At 51.8% G+C, this 17799-nt stretch overlaps 3 protein-coding genes and 2 pseudogenes across 3 annotated transcripts; 3 read left to right on the top strand and 2 right to left on the bottom strand.

Annotated features, from left to right (window-relative positions):
• Window positions 1-181: 181 nt before the first annotated feature.
• On the top strand, window positions 182-3168 carry SAPIO_CDS3724 (uncharacterized protein; the record flags this gene model as incomplete). The annotated part of the gene is made up of 5 exons (XM_016786464.1): window positions 182-701; window positions 764-1676; window positions 1911-2059; window positions 2485-2511; window positions 2609-3168. 5 exons carry the CDS (start codon window positions 182-184, stop codon window positions 3166-3168), a joined length of 2169 nt encoding a protein of 722 aa, XP_016643807.1.
• Window positions 3169-3524: 356 nt separating this feature from the next.
• Window positions 3525-4769, bottom strand: SAPIO_CDS3723 (uncharacterized protein; the record flags this gene model as incomplete). The annotated part of the gene is made up of 2 exons (XM_016786463.1): window positions 3525-4460; window positions 4518-4769. 2 exons carry the CDS (start codon window positions 4767-4769, stop codon window positions 3525-3527), a joined length of 1188 nt encoding a protein of 395 aa, XP_016643806.1.
• Window positions 4770-8515: 3746 nt separating this feature from the next.
• On the top strand, window positions 8516-11583 carry SAPIO_CDS3722 (uncharacterized protein; the record flags this gene model as incomplete). The annotated part of the gene is made up of 7 exons (XM_016786462.1): window positions 8516-9285; window positions 9348-9399; window positions 9459-9477; window positions 9605-9668; window positions 9743-10146; window positions 10874-11329; window positions 11411-11583. 7 exons carry the CDS (start codon window positions 8516-8518, stop codon window positions 11581-11583), a joined length of 1938 nt encoding a protein of 645 aa, XP_016643805.1.
• A 1194-nt stretch (window positions 11584-12777) lies between these two features.
• Window positions 12778-14502, top strand: SAPIO_CDS3721 (annotated as a pseudogene; the record flags this gene model as incomplete).
• Window positions 14503-16044: 1542 nt separating this feature from the next.
• Window positions 16045-16995, bottom strand: SAPIO_CDS3720 (annotated as a pseudogene; the record flags this gene model as incomplete).
• Between the last annotated feature and the right edge of the window lie 804 nt (window positions 16996-17799).

Here is a 17799-nt window from a genome sequence, read left to right as displayed (position 1 = left end):
AGCCATGATTCGGCACCAGTGTATAGCTGAGATAGCCATGATTTAAAGACACAAAAAGCCACCATCCCCTCCGCCATCGGGATATCTAGCTGGTTCGTATCTTCTTCAAGCGGTCACGGTGGTTACCTTAACAGAGAAGTTCGTATTTCCTCCATTCATCTTACCCTATCCACGCTTGACGATGAAGTTCCTGTCTTGTGCCGCATTGGTCTTCGGCCTCTTGGCTTCGGCCGAGGCTGCTAGAGGGAGGCCATCCCGTCGTCCCGGTGCGGACAACACCACTGTCCACAAATTCAAGCCTTCCCGCCGTCCCGGTGCGGACGTCGGTCGCCGCAAGAACCTCGTCCCCAAGAAAAAGGTGCAGCTTTCGTACGGAGCCGCCGCAGATGGCGTCCCAGGTTCCATCGACATGAAGCTTGCCCTCAACAACCCCGCTGTTGTCCTAGAAGACGTCGACGACGTTTCTGGAGCCGTATGCGGAGATGGGTTCGTTACTGTATCTTTCAGCAACAAGGAAGGCCTCGACGAGGCCCTGGAGGACTGGACCGAAGACAAGGCCTTTATCCTGATCACGAACCATCTGGGTAACTGCGATGCCGAGTTCGAACGTGGCTTCTTCTTGGCCAATGGCTTTGAGGCAAATACCAAGGACTTGACTATTAAAGTCAGTGCTGCTAAGCAGGGGATTGAGCAGGTCGCGAGTAAGTGTCGCCTAATGCGGATCCCCACGATCTCTACTTAATATCCGCTAACACCTCCATAGCCAATTTGCAGATGAATTTCACTTCTATCCCTGGAGGGACAGTCACAAAGCGAACAGTTTATGACCCCAGCGTGTCCCTCACTCTTTCCAAGGGACTTGACCCCAACACGGTCTTGTACACCGACAATAAATATTTCACTCTCACCGCGAATGAGGCCGGGTTCACCAGCACTGTTACATTCTCCGGGTATATCGACTACAACTTCTTGCTTTGGAAAGTCGAGGACCTCCATTTCGACATTGACACCACCTTCAACGCCGGGGTTACCCTTTCGGCCGATGTCCTGGCCTCGTATTCCAAGACGCTGAAGTTTTCTCCTGGCAGTCTCTCTTACGACTTTGTATCCGTCCCCGGAATTGTCAAGGTTGGTCCGGGCATCGATTTCGGCATCGGATGTGTCTTTGATGCCTCCGCCGCCGTTGGTGTCACTGCCTCAGTGGATGTCGGAATCCCCAAGGGCAATGTCCACCTTGACTTCCTCGACAGCTCCAAGACCACCACCTCGGGATGGGTTCCCAAGTACAGTGCTACGGCCAACATCACGGAGCGCGCCCGTGTTGGCCTTGACGCCAGCCTTGACCTCACCCTCGAGCTCGCTGTTGAACTCCTCGCCGGCCTCGTTGACCTTTCCGCTGGTGTCACCGCTACTCCCGGATTCGACAACAAGTTTGTCCTCCTTGGTAACCAGGGTGCTGGTATCCAAGGTCGCGAAGCGGAGTCCGAGTATAACGCTCTCACTGTTCGAAATGACAACCCTGTTCTCGACCCTCGTCAAGAGCTCGCTTGCGCCAAGACCAACGGTGTTCAACTTACCACGGACTTCTACTTTAAGGTGCGCGCCTTTGCCACTCAGTGGTGGGAGAAGGAGATTTACAGCTTTACCAAGCCTCTCTTCAAGTACTGCTATGCTTGGTAAACGTACTTGAACTCGAGAACTCTATGCTAGGGGAGGGTTGCTGACTTGCGCGAGGGCGTTTTTTTTTTTTTTTTTTTCGTGAGAACGTTTGGAGAAACATACAAGGTCTGTAAGCTATGGTGGATGGGTTTGAACAAGCCACGGTCACTACTTGTGTGGCTATAATCTAATCTAATGAACCAGGATTCACAGTAGCTACAAATACATTTAATTTCTTTACTTCCCTTAAGCTTTGGGGAAGTTCTTATTTTCCCCGACGTCTCCACCGAGCATGACGTCAATGCTGGCGCGGTCCAGGACATGAGAAGCAGAGGGATTGTCGATGTGATGAGCCACGCAATTCAGAGCACAGATGGCGGAACTCCGCCCTCAACAGCACGTCTATCGGCCTCTTTGGGATTATCATACCTGATATACTTCCGCCGAAATGGGTCGATTGACGGAGCCTTAATTTCCAGAAGCCAAGCACCAACTAAAATAAAATTTTGAATTTGTCATGCAAGCATCGACGCGAAACCTATAAACAGTTCATGGCGACCAGAGCCGACGGATAGTTTCTTCTTCCGAATCATCAGCCCCGCTTCCTTCCGGGTCCGGCAAGCTGACGCCCGAATCTTAAACCACCCACTAACTTCTGACCCTTTGCCGATTTTCCCCCGAAAGGCTTTTAAGAGAAGAATGTCGACTCCGCGAGTTCTGGTGTTCGGGGGTACCGGCCCCGCCGGCATCTGTTTGCTGCGGGAACTCCTGTATCGTCAGCACCACACTATTGCGTATGCAAGAAACCCTGACAAGATTCCCCAGGAACTCGTATCGAATCCACTCTTGACTGTATGTTCATTATGCACTTAAAACACTGCGTACTACGTTGATCCATTGATATTTCCGCCCCGTTGAAGACTCACAGTATCGGCGTAGGTTATCAAAGGCGAGGTGTCCGATACCGAGAAAATCTCCGAGGCCGTGTCCCAGAGCACCGTCATTGTCTCTCTCCTCGGACCCAATCTGCTTCGCAGCTTCGACCCATCCACATACACCGATTTTTACAAGAATCTCTTCCCGATTATGAAGCAGCACAACGTGCGTCGGATTTTCGCCATGGGTACCTTTTCCATTTTCCGCCCAGAAGATCACTTCTCCATCACCCGCTACCTCCTTGTGGCTCTCGTGTACACCATCGCGAACCGAGGATGGCAGACGGCGACGGGCATAGGCCGTACGTTCCAGGACCACGGAGAGGGGTTGGACTGGACCGTATTTCGCATTGGGGGTATTCCTGGAGGCCATGACGAGGAATCCTGGAAGCGGGATCGCGAGGATGGAGAGGCGTTCGAGGGTGCTGTTGGAGAAAAAGGATGGTCGAGTTCGCAAAGGCGAGGAGCGCTGGCCCGGTGGCTCGTCGATGCTGTAGAGGATGGGAAGAGCCAATGGATTGGAAAGATGCCTGCCGTCAGTCGACTCTATGGAAGTAAGAGAAAAGTCGACTAAGGTTTGCATTGGTATCGTTATCTCCGGCGCCCAATATTATCCGAGTACTTACCATTCCCTTATCATTTGTTACATCAATTCCCCCTTGTCGTCGAATTCAGTCTATTCCCCGTGCATTAATTCATAGGCCCAAGTGCAACCTAAATAGTCCGGTTCATAAATTGAATACGCTACTCAATATAGGATAGGCCTTGGGGAATCTCCAAGAAAATATGATTACATTCCCAATACCGCATTACCCTTTCAACGATTACCGCTGTCTATAACTGCCCCAGCCAAATTCAAAGCGCCGATACCCTTACCCAACCCGACAAAGAAAAAAAATGATACCCTAGAAAGACTGGTTTTGCTCTTATTTACGCAGGACGGGAAGTGCCCTCTGGCCATGAGCGCTTCCCAGTAACAAGACGGATCGGGCAATCGCCACCGAAAGTAGCCGATCCATAAACCCCCTTGTCCTTGCAGGCATCGGTGATGCTGTCAATGATAGTAGCAAGTCCAGTGGGGTTGATAGGGCACTTCTCAGGGTCAAGGTCCTCCAGGAAGTCGATATAGAAAGAGCAGCCCGGTTCGTTGGTGTCGAGGGGAAAGTCACCGAACCAGTGGTGATCACCCTTGCGGCCGGCGGGGATAGTCCACTTGCCCTCGATATCGGCTTGACCGGCTCCCAATGCGCGGCAGGCATGAAGAGGGCCAGAGCCCTCACCAGAACACTCTATGGCTCCCTGGATATTGAAGTCGCCGGTGCTCATCTGGTCGAAAGTTGTGGCCCACGCATCCTGTAGGACCCGGGGTAGAGGCACACCAGGCCGCTTGTAAATGTCGTCCTGCTTATCGTCAGGGAGAGGCTTGCGCGTGGAGCAGTCTGTCCTGACGAAGATGGTATCACCGTCGACCGTTTCGTCGGGATGGCGCTTGAGCTGGGACTGGCAATAGTTGCCGGTGGTGGACCATTTACCACGATCATCCGTGCAGGTGGCGCGAGGAAAACCGGGGGTGTTATCGGCGGGGCCCTCCGTCAAACTGCCGCATGAGTCGTGGATGACGGGGACGAAGGTGAAGTAGCCGCACTCATTGTTCTCCAGCTTGACGGAGAAGGCTCTGGCGAACGCGTCGGCCTCGGCAGAAGAATAGGATCCTGAGACGCCCAGTGTGAGGGCCTCTCGGACCTTCAAGCTCAGGTTACCACCGGCGTTCCAAGTGACGGTGCGAGTCTTGGTCTCGGTAATAGTGCAAGCCATGGGACCGTGGCAATAGGTGTTGGCAAACGGTTGTTCCCGGCCCCAGAAGAACTAATGGGCTTTGTTAGTTGTTGCGTTTGATGGAAGTTACCTCTACTTTAGACTTACATTGGTGCGAATCTCGCAGTACTTGGCACATCGGAGGTATTTCAAGTCCGGACCGTCGAATCCGTCAACGAAGGGACAAGTGCCATCAGCATCAAGCCTGTTCTTAGGGGGGCATACATCCGTCCTGTATTCATGGTAGAGCTCAGGTGAAGCGTCGACGCCGTCGCAAGGGTTCCGCTTCACAACTGCAGCAGCGGAAGATATGCCGACAAGGGTGAGAAGGGAGAGGAGCTTGGACAACGTGGGGGGCATTGTGATTTATGAAAATGTAGACAAGGTGATGATGATTCGGAATAGATGATTTGATCAATTGATCTGAATTTCACTGTGGTGCCAAGACAGGGAAAGCTAAGTGTATTTATCCCTACTGGTTCCAATGTCCTATTTCCAATCCTACGCGATGTAGGAATTGCTCCTACCATTACTGTTGGTGTCAGGAGTTTCAATCCGGCACTATTATTAGCAGCTCTGAGGTGCCCGATGAAGACGATCCCACATCAGCATATTGGGCGCTTGTCCAACTTCAGGAGAGATTCTAGTAGTAAATCCCCAAGCCATAGACAAGGAGGGTTCTCCGAGATGTCTGTGGTATCCTCGGCAGTGGGGCGTGGGATTCCGGGCGAATCCTTTGATAGGTTGAGTCCAGCCGCATGGGGGCAGTGAGGTCCATTCACAGTCGTTTGCGCCCATCAACAGTTAAATTTTGAAACCAGCCCTCATTCGGTCCTACCTCACATTCCTCTATGGCTGTACGGGCAAGTCGCATCGCTGCATTCCAGACCCGAGGGACAAGTATTATATTTATTAGTGATCCCAGTTAATTTCGAGATTTCAGTTTTCTGGGATGCGATGCACTTTCGGCTGCAGAGTCCTTGGCGACGATCTTCATCCACCCCGCATAGAACGTCTGCAGGATGACTGCAAGAATGTGGCGAAGCCGCCATGTCGCTCGACTCTTTACCAACCGTTGGTGCAGCCTTGCAAGTAATCGATACCTCATCGCCCCATCCTGGCGGCTAGCTTTGCCCTGAATTTCTGAAGGATACGAGACTCTCGGCAGCAGCGATCAAGCCAAGGCTTTCGACAAGTCCTAGGTCCTAGGTCCCTAGGGCGTACCGCCTGTACCAAGGCAGACTTGTCGTTATCCTCTCGGGTACATGGAGGGTTATGCCTGGTTGGTACTGGCATGAGACGCTCAATATAAAGGTATGGAATGCGTGCCTTTGTATGGTTCGCTCGATCTGTCCCCATCTCTGATGTCATGGTTGGCAAGTCAAGCAAAGACAAGAGCGGGGCGCAAGGAAGGTGGCCGGGACTAAGATTGTTATTGTCAATCGTGGAACCACGACAACAAACCAATTTAACCTGCCCGGTTAGCTCAATCGGTAGAGCGTGAGACTCTTAATCTCAAGGCTGCGGGTTCGACCCCCGCATTGGGCTCAAATCCCAATGCGCCTTCTAAGAAGGCACATCTGAAATCTTTTTTTTTTCTTTTTTTTTTTTCGTCCTTTCGCGCTTCTATTTCTATAACTTTTTTTTCTTCGCCTTTTCTTTTTGCTTTCTTTTTTACTTAGAAGCTAGAAATGCCAATGTGTCTGGGAGCCAATGGGAACTCCTGAGAACGGCTCTTACCACTTCTTTGGGGAAAAATCTCGTCGCTAATTTTGGTCCAAATACGGCTGAGCAGGGCCAATTTCTTCCGTTTCACCGCCTCTTTATATATGCCCACGAGTATACCCTCGAAGCAGAATGCGGCTACGCGGGAGGCCAGTCGTGAGTCCCTTTGTCTAGTGTATGTCGTCTTCAAGGTATCGAAAAATTAACAGGAATAAAAAGATACTGGGCGGAGGAGCTTGACGCTGGTACATTCTCGAAATCTATACTCTTCGATGCTAGGGATAGTATAATACCCCGAGTATTCCCTCCAACCACGATCCATATTAAGCCGCGTGGCCGTCGCAGAACACTTCGTCTCTCTATTTAGAAGAATAAACATGAAATGCGCATTCTCTTTACTAAATATATTAATTAAAATGACATAGCCCACAATACTCCTCGACATCAAGGACATCTGCTAAGACGGCCTGACGAAATCGCACGCTTGGTAATTACGCGTTACTCAACGAGGATAATAACCGCTATTAATAGTACATCATAAAGCCTTTCTACTAAAGTACGATGGTATATATCCGGAGCACGCGCTAATATCAAATCGAGATGGATCTGAGAATTCAGTCACGATCCTCGTGGATTTACAGCTTCAGTGGAAAATTTCACAAGCTATAGCTCCATCACTATACAACCTAGTTGTAGGCTTAGTGGTTGGCACTGCCCTAGGGGCGCTGGCCATCCGGGAAGGACAGGAGGCCGGTACCTGTATATCTACTAGGAAACATCGCTCTTAGTAAGAGCGTAACATAAAAGATAATTTTAATACATCGATCAACGTATACTCATGATATCTCACCTCTCCGACAACAAGAAGCAGACGTACATTGAAGCCGAGCTCTGCTTGATGAACACGCCATCCATGAGTGACCTCCGTGGCAGCAGGACAAAGTTTGACGATTTCCAAGCCATCCATGTCCTCCAGGCCGAAATCGCACACTTCGTTGTACGAGAGCCGGGTTCACATCCCATATTTCTGCCGTTTTGCATCTCACCATCATCGGTCGTGTGGGAATCGCGTGTATAATCTCAGCGAAGTTCCCTTGCCAGTCAGTTTGAAGCCGTCGCGCTTAAATAGATAGTCTGATAAAAGGGATCGTAGGGAATATTATACTTTACTGTCAGCCAAACCCTCTTTTTTAACGGAGCACCGAGTACTCGAGGAGACTTGATGTATAAATAATAGTCTTGCGTAGAGTATCAGAGATAGTTATATTTTTTCTTAATAATTATTTATAGCTATCTATAGAGATATAGCGATTACCCGACACGACTCGCGACACGATAACATATAATTATATAGGACGATGGGCAACAATCAAATAGCCATTGCTCTAGAGAGACAGAGGGCGCAAATAGCTGCCTGCACGGTCAGTACTGTTTATTAAAAAGAGGGAAAAGAAAATACAAGAGTCTGTAACGGCAATAGAGGCTTGGAGAAGGACTCCGTACTCCACTGGCAGAGGTTGGAGAGACGGCGCTCGTCCAGGCGTGCTCGACGGCAATGGCCTGCCACTCGTCCACCGCTTGCGGGATCCGGTCGAGCCCATGGCCTTCCCTGCTTTTAATCCTGTCCGGCGGCGTCTCTTTCATAGCTAATCTAGGCCACAGAGTATTGTCTTCTAGGAGTGCTGGGGCGCCTGCTGGTGAGGCGACCCCACAATGATAGACATCTATTACATTACTAATCAGCTGTTACAGCCAGGCACGATAAATGACAGGCCGATGTTATCCTGCTGCCTGCACTGGCTATGAACCAATCGCATCCTTGCAATTGAAGTCCAGAATAAAATGATATTTCTCGTGAAACTGTTCCGGGCGGCCGCTGAGACAACAGAATGTCAGCACTAATCCGAGTCCTAGCTAGACACGACGAAATCCTTTGGGGAATCAACCCAATCAGTAGATCGGAGCCCCCACGGCCCGGTTTAATTTGAAGGCGATTAAAGAGCTGGAGCTCCCCGCTTCTCTTCTCGGGGTTCAACCTGCTGGTAGAATATTATTCTCTGTCCCATCAACTTATCGGCCGTCGCTACCTCAGTCGATAAGACAAGATGGTAGCATTGAATGCCATGAGCACGCCGTGGATGGTGGCCGGTGGCTTCGCGTCGCTCCTGGGCTACTTCATCATCAAGCTTGTTTCGCATCGCCAATTCTATAATAAGGACAAAGTACGGGGGGCCTTCCACATTGCCCTTTGATCCATCCAACTCGCGCGCACAATTTCCATCTCCGAGGAAAACCCTGGCCAATAATTGCTAACTTTTTTTTTCCTTTGCTTTACGTAGCCATGTCCCCCTCATTCAATGATATGGGGCCATCTGAAGCTCATGGGTCAGATGATGAAGATCTTCCCCGAGCGGCCCTACATGCAAGCTATCCTCACCCACCTCAAGCATGTCCATGATCTCCCTGACATCTTCTACCTCGACCTCTGGCCCTTCGGCCCCAAATTCGTCATCATCACGAACCCGGAGGCCTCTGCCATCCCCACAACCATCCATGCGTATCCGCAAGCAACTCTCGTCAAGCAGTACTTCGCCGCCAACGTCGGGTCTACCTTTATCGAAGCCACTAATGATAACATTTGGAAGAACCTTCACCAAACCCTCGCTCCGGGTTTGACCCCCGCCGCCGTGCGATCCTACCACGACATAATCCTAGACGAGGCTGTAGCGCTTCACGATCGGTTGCAGGCCATATCGGACTCGGATGAGGTTTGCCAGCACTTTGGCTACGAGTTTGGAAAATTCCCCTTCGAAGTCGTCGGCAGGATATTTCTCGGCAAGAAGGTTGGCACACAAGGCGACAACGTCACGCTATATAATGAGATGCAGGCCCTCGCCGAAACCATGTCCGTGCTTGCCGGTGAGCAAAACATCTTCAGCCAACTACGCGCCAAATGGGACGAGCGCGTGCACGCGGGGAATCTGCGAAAGGTACTAGCTGGCTATGTTGAGTCTCGCTTCGAAGAACTCCGTGAGAAAAAAGTTGTGCCGACCCGGACTACCGCAGCCAGCCTACTTGACCGTATGCTTGCGCCGCATCTTGAGAGCAGTCGACCGTTGACTAAGGTCGCGTTGACTCCCATTATTGAAAAGTGAGTCCGGTTTCCTGAACACAAGCCGAAGAGGTTGTGTGTGTCCTAACATGGGATGTTAGCGCTTGTGGATTCCTGGCTGCCGGATCCGGGACCACGACTGACACTACCAGCGTAAGTTTTTGAATAGACTTAATGTCACACGAAGCATGGTTCAGATCTGACAGAAATAGTACGTCTACATGATGCTCAGTGCGTTTCCCGAAGCGCGCGCAAAGTTATGCGAGGAGCACGACCGCTTGTTCGACAAGTGACAAGACTCTCGAAATTATCCGTGAGAACCCATCCATGCTCAAGGACATGAAGTACACTACTGCAGTTATCTACGAGACTCTTCGTTTGTTCCCAATCGCCTTCGTTATTCGAGAGCCTCCTCCTGGCGTGTAAGTAGAGCTGCCTCTTTGTCCATTTGCGTCATCATGATTTGGCATGGCCTGTAACGCTGAATACCTATTAGCGACTTCTTCGAGTTCGATGGCAAGAAGTATCCCATCAAGGGCCAAGTTCTTGGCGTCTGCGCCCACACAATGCACCTGGATGCTAAAATCTTCCCCGAGCCTAAGAAGTTCAACCCGGACCGCTTCATGGAGTCCACGCCCTCCTACTCCCGCAACGCCTTCCGCCCGTTCGAGCGGGGCCTACGCTCCTGTATGGGCCAAACACTCGCCGTGGACGAAATGACGATTTTGCTTTTGATGACCGCGCGCTGGTTCCATTTTGAGCTGAGGGATCACAGGCCGACTAAGGAGCCGAAGCTGCCGCAGTCCGACATGGATACTGTGATCGGTGTGCACGCGTATCAGTCCTTCTTCATTACGGCGGGACCTCCGGAGCCTATTAAGATGAAAATTAAATCCTTACGTTAAATTTAAACTGTTTATCCTCACCGCTCCCTGAATCTCTCCATGCCTGTCCATTCCAACCCCCCGTCCTCCTTAGCTACTATTGAGGCAAGAGGCTTTTATCCCCCAATCTTCTGTCGTTCGAGTCCTCAAATAGGTGAGTATCCACATAATGCCCATCTGCCCCTTCAGATATTAACTGGACCACCCCGAGCAGCCATTACAGACCGCACACTTTCAACTTTAACAGAATCAGGCAACTGCAAAGGGTCCGCTGATTATGAAATAAGGCCGTAGGCATCACATTCCAGCGTGGTAATGTCTCTGCATGATCGTATAACTACTTACTTTACTTCGTAGTGGCTAAATTTAATGTAACTACTTTAGCCGGCAGCGGGAAAGCCGTAAATGAATCTCATAGCATATCCCAACCACTTCGGCCGAAGACCCGGCATCTTGGCACCCCATTGGACCTCTCCGATCGTGGATATTGAATGAGCGACTACCTTTCGAATCTGTGGCTATATGCCATTCCCCGGACTGGCGACAAGACAGTGGAACCCGATATATTGCTGCCGTTATGCCCCGCTTCTTGGTTGGAGACTGGAAGAAATTCGAGAACCATTATGTTCGGCGTAAAAACGGGGCTACGCCCGGGGAAGAACACGAAGTGACGATGGGATAAGTGCTAACAAAGAAAAACAACCATACGGAAACAGAAAGAAAGCAACAATACCGAAACACAGCGATGCGTTTATACTTGCTCCTTGCTTCCGCCACTTGCCTCCTCTCCTCGGCCCGTGCCCGTCCCCAGGAGCTGCCGACATCTTCCTCCCAATCACTAATACCTCTCCACACTGTCGCTTACACGACTGCCCTAGCGGCGAAGCCGACGATCGATGTGCTATGCGCCAAAGGCGAAGAATGGATCGATACGGTCGTGGTCGGCGTCGTAATGCCTCGTGAAGAACCACGATGGCCCGAGAGCGGCGTCACGGTTGCCGGCGCTGCTGTTTCCAAAATACCCGTCAAGTGTGGCACGAAAACCATGACTTGGACAACATCAGAGGACCTCACATGGACACTTTCGGGGAATAGTCGGGCAGCATTGAGCAACGGCACAACCACAACAAATCAAGGCTCGTCTCCCGCGACAGGGCTGACCGTGACGTCCGAATATACCTCGATCGGATCGGAGACCAGTACGTTGAACAATGAAGTAGTTGGGACATCACGTCTGGAATGGTTCAGCACTTTGCGAGTCACATTTGTCGAGGTTGTAGGGACAGATTACCCAGCCACCATCGTCCGGACCGGCTACACGCACATCGACTTTTCTCACAGCGCGCAGAATTTGCAATCGGATACATCTTTCGTGGCAACCAGCACAGGATCCTATCTTAGGACGACCACGATGGTTCAAGTCACGGCTACGCCTACTGGAACGGCAGACTAAGTTCCGGGGTTGTTAGTCTGAAGAGGATTGGAGAAGAATGTCTCTGCAGGCGGAGGCGTTCCATTTGTTCATGACGGGTTCAACCCGGTGTGGTCGTAGTGATCGGACAGAAGACTTTTTGTCGCCACCATCACCTCTAGCCTTGACAGACAGACATGCCTTAATGCCGTGGGTTGCCTCGCCTCCCAGTTGCCTGTTGGTGGTGCAGTGGAACAGGGACAGACAGGTGCGATGTGTCGAAGTGTTACCCGGGATGACTCGGCATCTGTGTCTCCGAGCACAACTACAAATCTATGCCCTTTTGTTAGTCACAACGCATACTCCTTGGGTGTCACTACATCTTCGCGTGAGCTTCTTTTTGCAAAACAAAAGTCCATCGCTGAGATGCATTCGACTTAGTGATCCAAAAGGTGACCTTCCTTCTTGGGAGCATTCGCCATGTCGCGTCACGGCATTGGCAGTGACAGTTGCTATGTGCGGAGGTGATTTTCGCTTTGAAAGTGTAATAGATGCAACCTTGTCTAGAGGGGAAGTTAGATTATTATTTTCGGGTAGGGTGGAAAAGAAAACCCAAGCGCGGGCTATGCAGAGTCCTACGAGGTAAGAATGAGCCGCCAAGCAATCCGTCATGTGGCGTGCACCATGTGAGAAAGTAAGATGAGGATATAAGATCCGACGGATGTCTGTCCAATCCTGAGTTCAGATGATCCAAAGGAATCCCAGACGGGACCAATCATGACTGGGTCACTTGGAAAAGGGGGGGCATCCTGGCTGAGAGCCCTCCGTAGGGTTATTGGCATCTCGCACTGACATATCCCCCAGGATCATCAAGCGTGCCTCCAATCCCCGACCCCATGCTGCGCCTGCAATGAATCCTCACAACGTCGTATTTTTGTCCTTCATTGCTGACGCCAACACGGCAGTTCGCTTCCCCCGTAAAATGAAAAACTTCCGGTGGAAGTGCTCTGACCCAAACTCGGATCTCTAGAGAGAGATCAATGGCAAGTATCTTGACTCGGGGCATATATGAATACGGCCTGGACGCCGTCGTAGATTAATTCATATTGCATAGGTGGCCCTCCATCCTATTACAATCCATGCACTCAATTTAACCCCAGGAAAGAGCGGTCCAACCCGCACTCGGCTAAATTTGATTCTGCATAAACTGTCACTGATTAACCTGGTGTCGCCGCCATGATCACCTGCGGAGTTCTATTCGCGGTGGCAATCTTCCTGCTATCCTTCACTGAATCGGCTCCATCCAACAGCGAGCCGCGTGCGTTACCGGGTCTTGAGAGATGCGTCCCAAGTACATTCCGCTCCGTCATTAATCGATATGGGGGTGCACTAGCTGCGGGATCGCCCTACACTTCGGACAACGAGCCATACGCCCAGAACCTTAAAGTCCTTGTCTTGGCCAAGGACGCTGGCGTGTCCGACATTTGCGGCATCCGGGTCAACCTGACAGCCAATCCCAACGATGGCAACGATGTTTCCTTCGAGATCTACCTACCCAGCCCGACCAAGTGGAATCGTCGATTTCTGACGGTCGGCAACGGTGGCTTCAATGGAGGGACCAGTCGATTGGACATGCTAACCCGATCCGTGCACGGGTGGGCTGTCATGTCCACCAACACCGGCCATGAAGAACAGGGAATGGGCTGGGCTGTGAGGGGCGAAGAAGTCCAAAAGGACTGGGCTTGGAGAGCCATGAGCCGGTCCCTCCCATTCGCCAAGGCGGTGGTCGCAGCGTACTATGGGAATGTCAAGACGGTGGCTAACTACTACTCCGGTTGCTCGACTGGAGGCAGGATGGGTATCCGACAGATCCAAGAAGACCCTAACAGCTTCGACGGCATGTTGATTGGCGCTCCTGCTTGGAATGTCAAGTCCGCCATGCCGGTTCTTTCGCGGGTTGGTTGGCTCGGAGAAAAATTTGGTCTGAATCCCACTTTCGACCCCAACCTTTTCGTTCGCATCTCCGATCGCGTCTATCGGGAGTGCAACGTAATAGGCCATGATAAGTCTGCCGACGATGGCGTGGTGAGGGACTCGGCTGCTTGCCTCGAACACTTCCTGCAGTCGGGGATTCGTGGCCCAGTCTGGGATGGCCTGGATTGCACCGTGGACAACCCGAACTGCGTTTCATTTTCCCAACGCGAGGCCTTCTTGACCATAGCGCAGGAATTCAAACGTCCGCCATGGAACCAGAGCTATGCTGGGGACGGATTCGATATCACTGCGCCCGTGGACTTTAGCGTCTTTCTCCTCCAACCGAACCTCATGGGATTCGATCAAGACTTCTCTCGATACATGCTGGGTCAAGAATTGATTTGGGAGAATGACACGAACGGCGCCCTTCTAATCGACAAGTCGAATGCTTGGGATACCCGAGTTCGAGCCAACGCTGATCCGTCCGTACTCAATGGCTGGAAAGGAAAGGTTATCCTGTACACAGGGACAGCGGACGGCTATGTCTCCACTGAAGGGACTCGGCGCGCCTTTGCTCTTGCTGGCGGCAATGACAATCCGAACCTCAAATTCTTCGAACTCCCCGGAATGCCACATTGTGTTGACCTGGGGACAGGCGGGAAGCAGCCCCCTTGGTATATTGGAGGTGTCGCCAACTACTTGAAGTCCCCAACCAATTCGCGGTGGCACATGCCTAACAACACGAACCCTCCGCTTAATACCCCAGAGCACGATGCGCTCAACGCCCTGACGGCGTGGGTGGAGGGCCAAAGCCGGAGGCCGCCGACCTCTGCACCGACCCAGTTCACGTCCACGGCATTCGCTAACTGGCCTAATTTGACAATCTCGAAGCAAAGACCAATATGCGCGTCTCCCCTCAGACAAGAGTGGGATGGAAAGGGCGATGTGAATCGGAAAGAGAGCTGGTCATGCGTCCCATCATCATAGGGGATGAAGGAGTCTTTGCGTAACGGCACCCGACGGAGTCTATATGCTAGGCCTGGCCTACACTGGTATTTGTTAAGTTGTAAGTTAGAGGTCTGTTAGGTAATATGCCTTCAGTTTAGTAGTCTTTGAACTAAGTTGACTATTTTTCCGAGGTCCTGGATGAAGACATGACTCTGTAATAGGTTGCAGCTTTGTTAATGTGAGTGCGGTTAGAAATAAACGCTAAAATAGCTTCAAAGACTTAAGTTGTCTGGAGGAGCACAGCCGTCCCATGTGGTGTGTCAGATCGGGGGCGGAATGCTGGAGTTATATCTACACGACGTCTTACAAATATGAAACCTCAATGATCCCGACCGGAGGAGGAGATATACGAAGTGCCGGCCAATATTGAACAACTGTCCGACACACTTCGCAGCCATGGAGCTTCAATATACTTTCCCCTTTGTGACCCTTGTTGCTCTGAGTGACCCTTCACCCCATCAAGACGGCCCTAAGTCGGGTTTCCTGACCCCCCGAACTGTTCGCCGTGATTGGGACGGTCCCAAGTCCGATGATGGAAAATTCCTAGCCCCACGAGCCAATGCCACTTCTCGGGAGGCGTTCAGTGCTCGTGGCTCCATGCGGTATTCTTCACATGATCTCTTCAATAAAACTGCCCATGTATTGGCATCCCCGGAGAAGGGAGCCAGATCCGGGCAATGGGAGAATCTCAACGGAGTATGGCATCGTATACTAGTTTGTATCGTGGGGCAGTAATCGTATGGACCTGGACTTCATGGGGAAGAACGGCTCATGTTAGCACAAGTACCGAGAAGGAGGAAGCTGGGAAAGCTGGGGGTGGTTTGGGAGGTTCACGCGTCCTCAGCATGCATCTGGGGAAAGGGCAAGATGGAGATGTATGCCTCTGGTGACGACGGTCAGTGTTGGTACGGGAAACACCACGAGAAAAACCCGGGATAGGATTGTGGTTGGGAATGAGTGGGCGGCTATTTTGACAGCCCGCCCAAGACCGTGACCTTGAGGTCTGATCACATGAGTGTTTTCTGCAAAGGCGAGAACGGACAAGCTCGGACGGAAAGTGGGCTGATGACGGGGGCTAGGGTACCCTGGTGGAGAGTTGAAGTATCCCCCATTGTGGGGTATGAGAACGAGATACAGGTGTGCATCACGGCCCCGGAAGACGATGTCATCTGTTGCGGGGAGTGGGGAATGGGTGGGAAGGTGGCTTCGAAGCCTCATTCCATTGCCCGGGATATTAGTTTAGCAAGGTAGATAGATGCATACAGTATGGGGCGGATGGAGGTTGCGAGGGATACTATGGACAACGGGGTAATAGGCAGGGGCCGGTGTCGACTGAGAGAGGTTTCGGTCCTTCATCGATGTTGAGATTTTGGAAAATTAAATGGCAGGAGCGGTTTTGTATTGTTATTTGGCGCCTCCAGTGAAATTGATAGTCAAAACATAAAACTCGTATCGGCTTGAAGCCATCTCTGATATAGAATGTAAATCAAATCCAAACTCTCGCCAACTCAGGCTCTACCCTTACAGCTCCATGTCATAATACTGGCTCCACTCTTGAGCCGAACCATCATACATGACAACATTATCGAAACCAAGAATCCTGGTGAGCACGAAGTACCAGCTGCTGGCGTAGCCGCCAACACCGCAATACACGATAATCTGACCACGGTTCCTCCCTACATTCCATCCAACAGCGGAGCGGAACTGGGCAAGCAGTTGGAGTGCGCTCTTGTAGCTACCGTCTGCGTTCCAGATGTTCTTGGCCGGAAGCGACACGGCGCTCGGGATATGTCCGGGCTTAAGAGCCCATTCCTCTATGACGCTCCCGTTGTAGACTGATTCGTCGCGACCATCAACGAGGTAGATGCCCTGGTCCTTCTTGTTCAAGTTGGCGGCGACGTAGCTGATGTTGACGAGGAAAGACCTGTCTTCCTGTGCGGTATATGTCTTAGCGACCGGCGTGGGCACGGCCGTGGTAATGGGGAAGTCTTCCGACTCCCAACCGGGAAAGCCGCCATCCAAAACGGCAACCCTTCCCTCAGAGATGCCAGCGTACTTCAAAGTAGTGGCCACGCGTGGACCCGCAGCCTGGGGGAAAGCAGGGACGCCCACACCGTGAATGAGGACGACTTTTGTGGCCGGATTGGGATTGCTGACGCCAATTGAGGAGAGGGTGGCAAAGACGTTGGCGGAGGGGGGCATCTCAAGCAGGAGGTCGCCCGGGCCCATGTCACTCCAGGCAGAGACCGGTTCGAATGGCACACTGATGCTATTGGGGATGTGTGAAGTGGCGTATTCGTCGGCCGAGCGCAGATCAATCACAACGAGGTCCAAGTACTCAGCGCACCTGTTGAGCCACCAGGGGCTCACAGTGGCGCCGAACAGGTTGCATACAATGGGTGTGGCAGCCGAGACGGTCGAGAACTGACCGGCCAGAAGCACCAGGGCTAAAAGGGTAGCGGAACGAAGCATGATGGATGGCTAAACAAGGGACGACGGTATTGGTCGGTACCAAGGAGCGGGTTTTCTGGGAAGAGTGGTTACGATTGAACAAGCAATCGGGATTATTTTTGCAGCCTTCCCTAGCCAGAGAGGAGAGAGGGCAGCCAGAGCTATTTAACTGATTTGCCTTGGCAAAATCCAACAGCTTGGCCCAGGTTATGAGAGTAGGTTGATAGAGAATTCACTGGGACGTGATATGTCGTATTCTGCTTCTAGAAATCTACAGAAGAAGGGAAAATGCCAGAGTTCAGCGGGCGGGCGCCGGCGGCCAGTCTGTCAAGGCGGGCCATTGACGGACACGACTGCGACGCTCAAGAGGATAGTCGACATGGCTCCAGCTAATAAAAAGGGCAGCTTACGTACCCGACTAGGAAAAGGTCGCTTCCGGGCATGGGGAATGGCATATCCGGGGCCTGATGACACTGGGATGTTCATGGTAATGCCGGGGTCTTGGTGGCCCTGGTGCAGGAAATATTGCAGCCCGCTTGCTTCAATTCAGTTACTGTACATCGTACGACTGCAGAAGCGAGCCTGGAAATGGGCACTCAAGAGTCCTTCAACGATGACAGAGTAATGCTAGAGCCAGGTCGAGGTTACGGACGCCGCGGAAGTTTGAAGAGGACCGTTCCCACACTAAGGGCGGCGGGTCGGGTACTAAATAGGGGATTGGCCCGCAACCATTCTCCAAGGAAAGGGTTCCATGGGAGCTGAGGTCCAAATTGGGCGTAGTGGCTTGGCCAGCCTTGACCGGTTGAAAAGTGCGGCTTGGCTGTT

This window comes from Scedosporium apiospermum (assembly GCF_000732125.1).
Source record: "Scedosporium apiospermum strain IHEM 14462 chromosome Unknown SEQ_SAPIO_0089, whole genome shotgun sequence".
Taxonomy (NCBI): Eukaryota; Fungi; Ascomycota; class Sordariomycetes; order Microascales; family Microascaceae; genus Scedosporium; species Scedosporium apiospermum.
The sequence above is the reverse complement of the archived record's forward strand: the minus strand, read 5'-3'. Positions and strand labels throughout refer to the sequence as shown.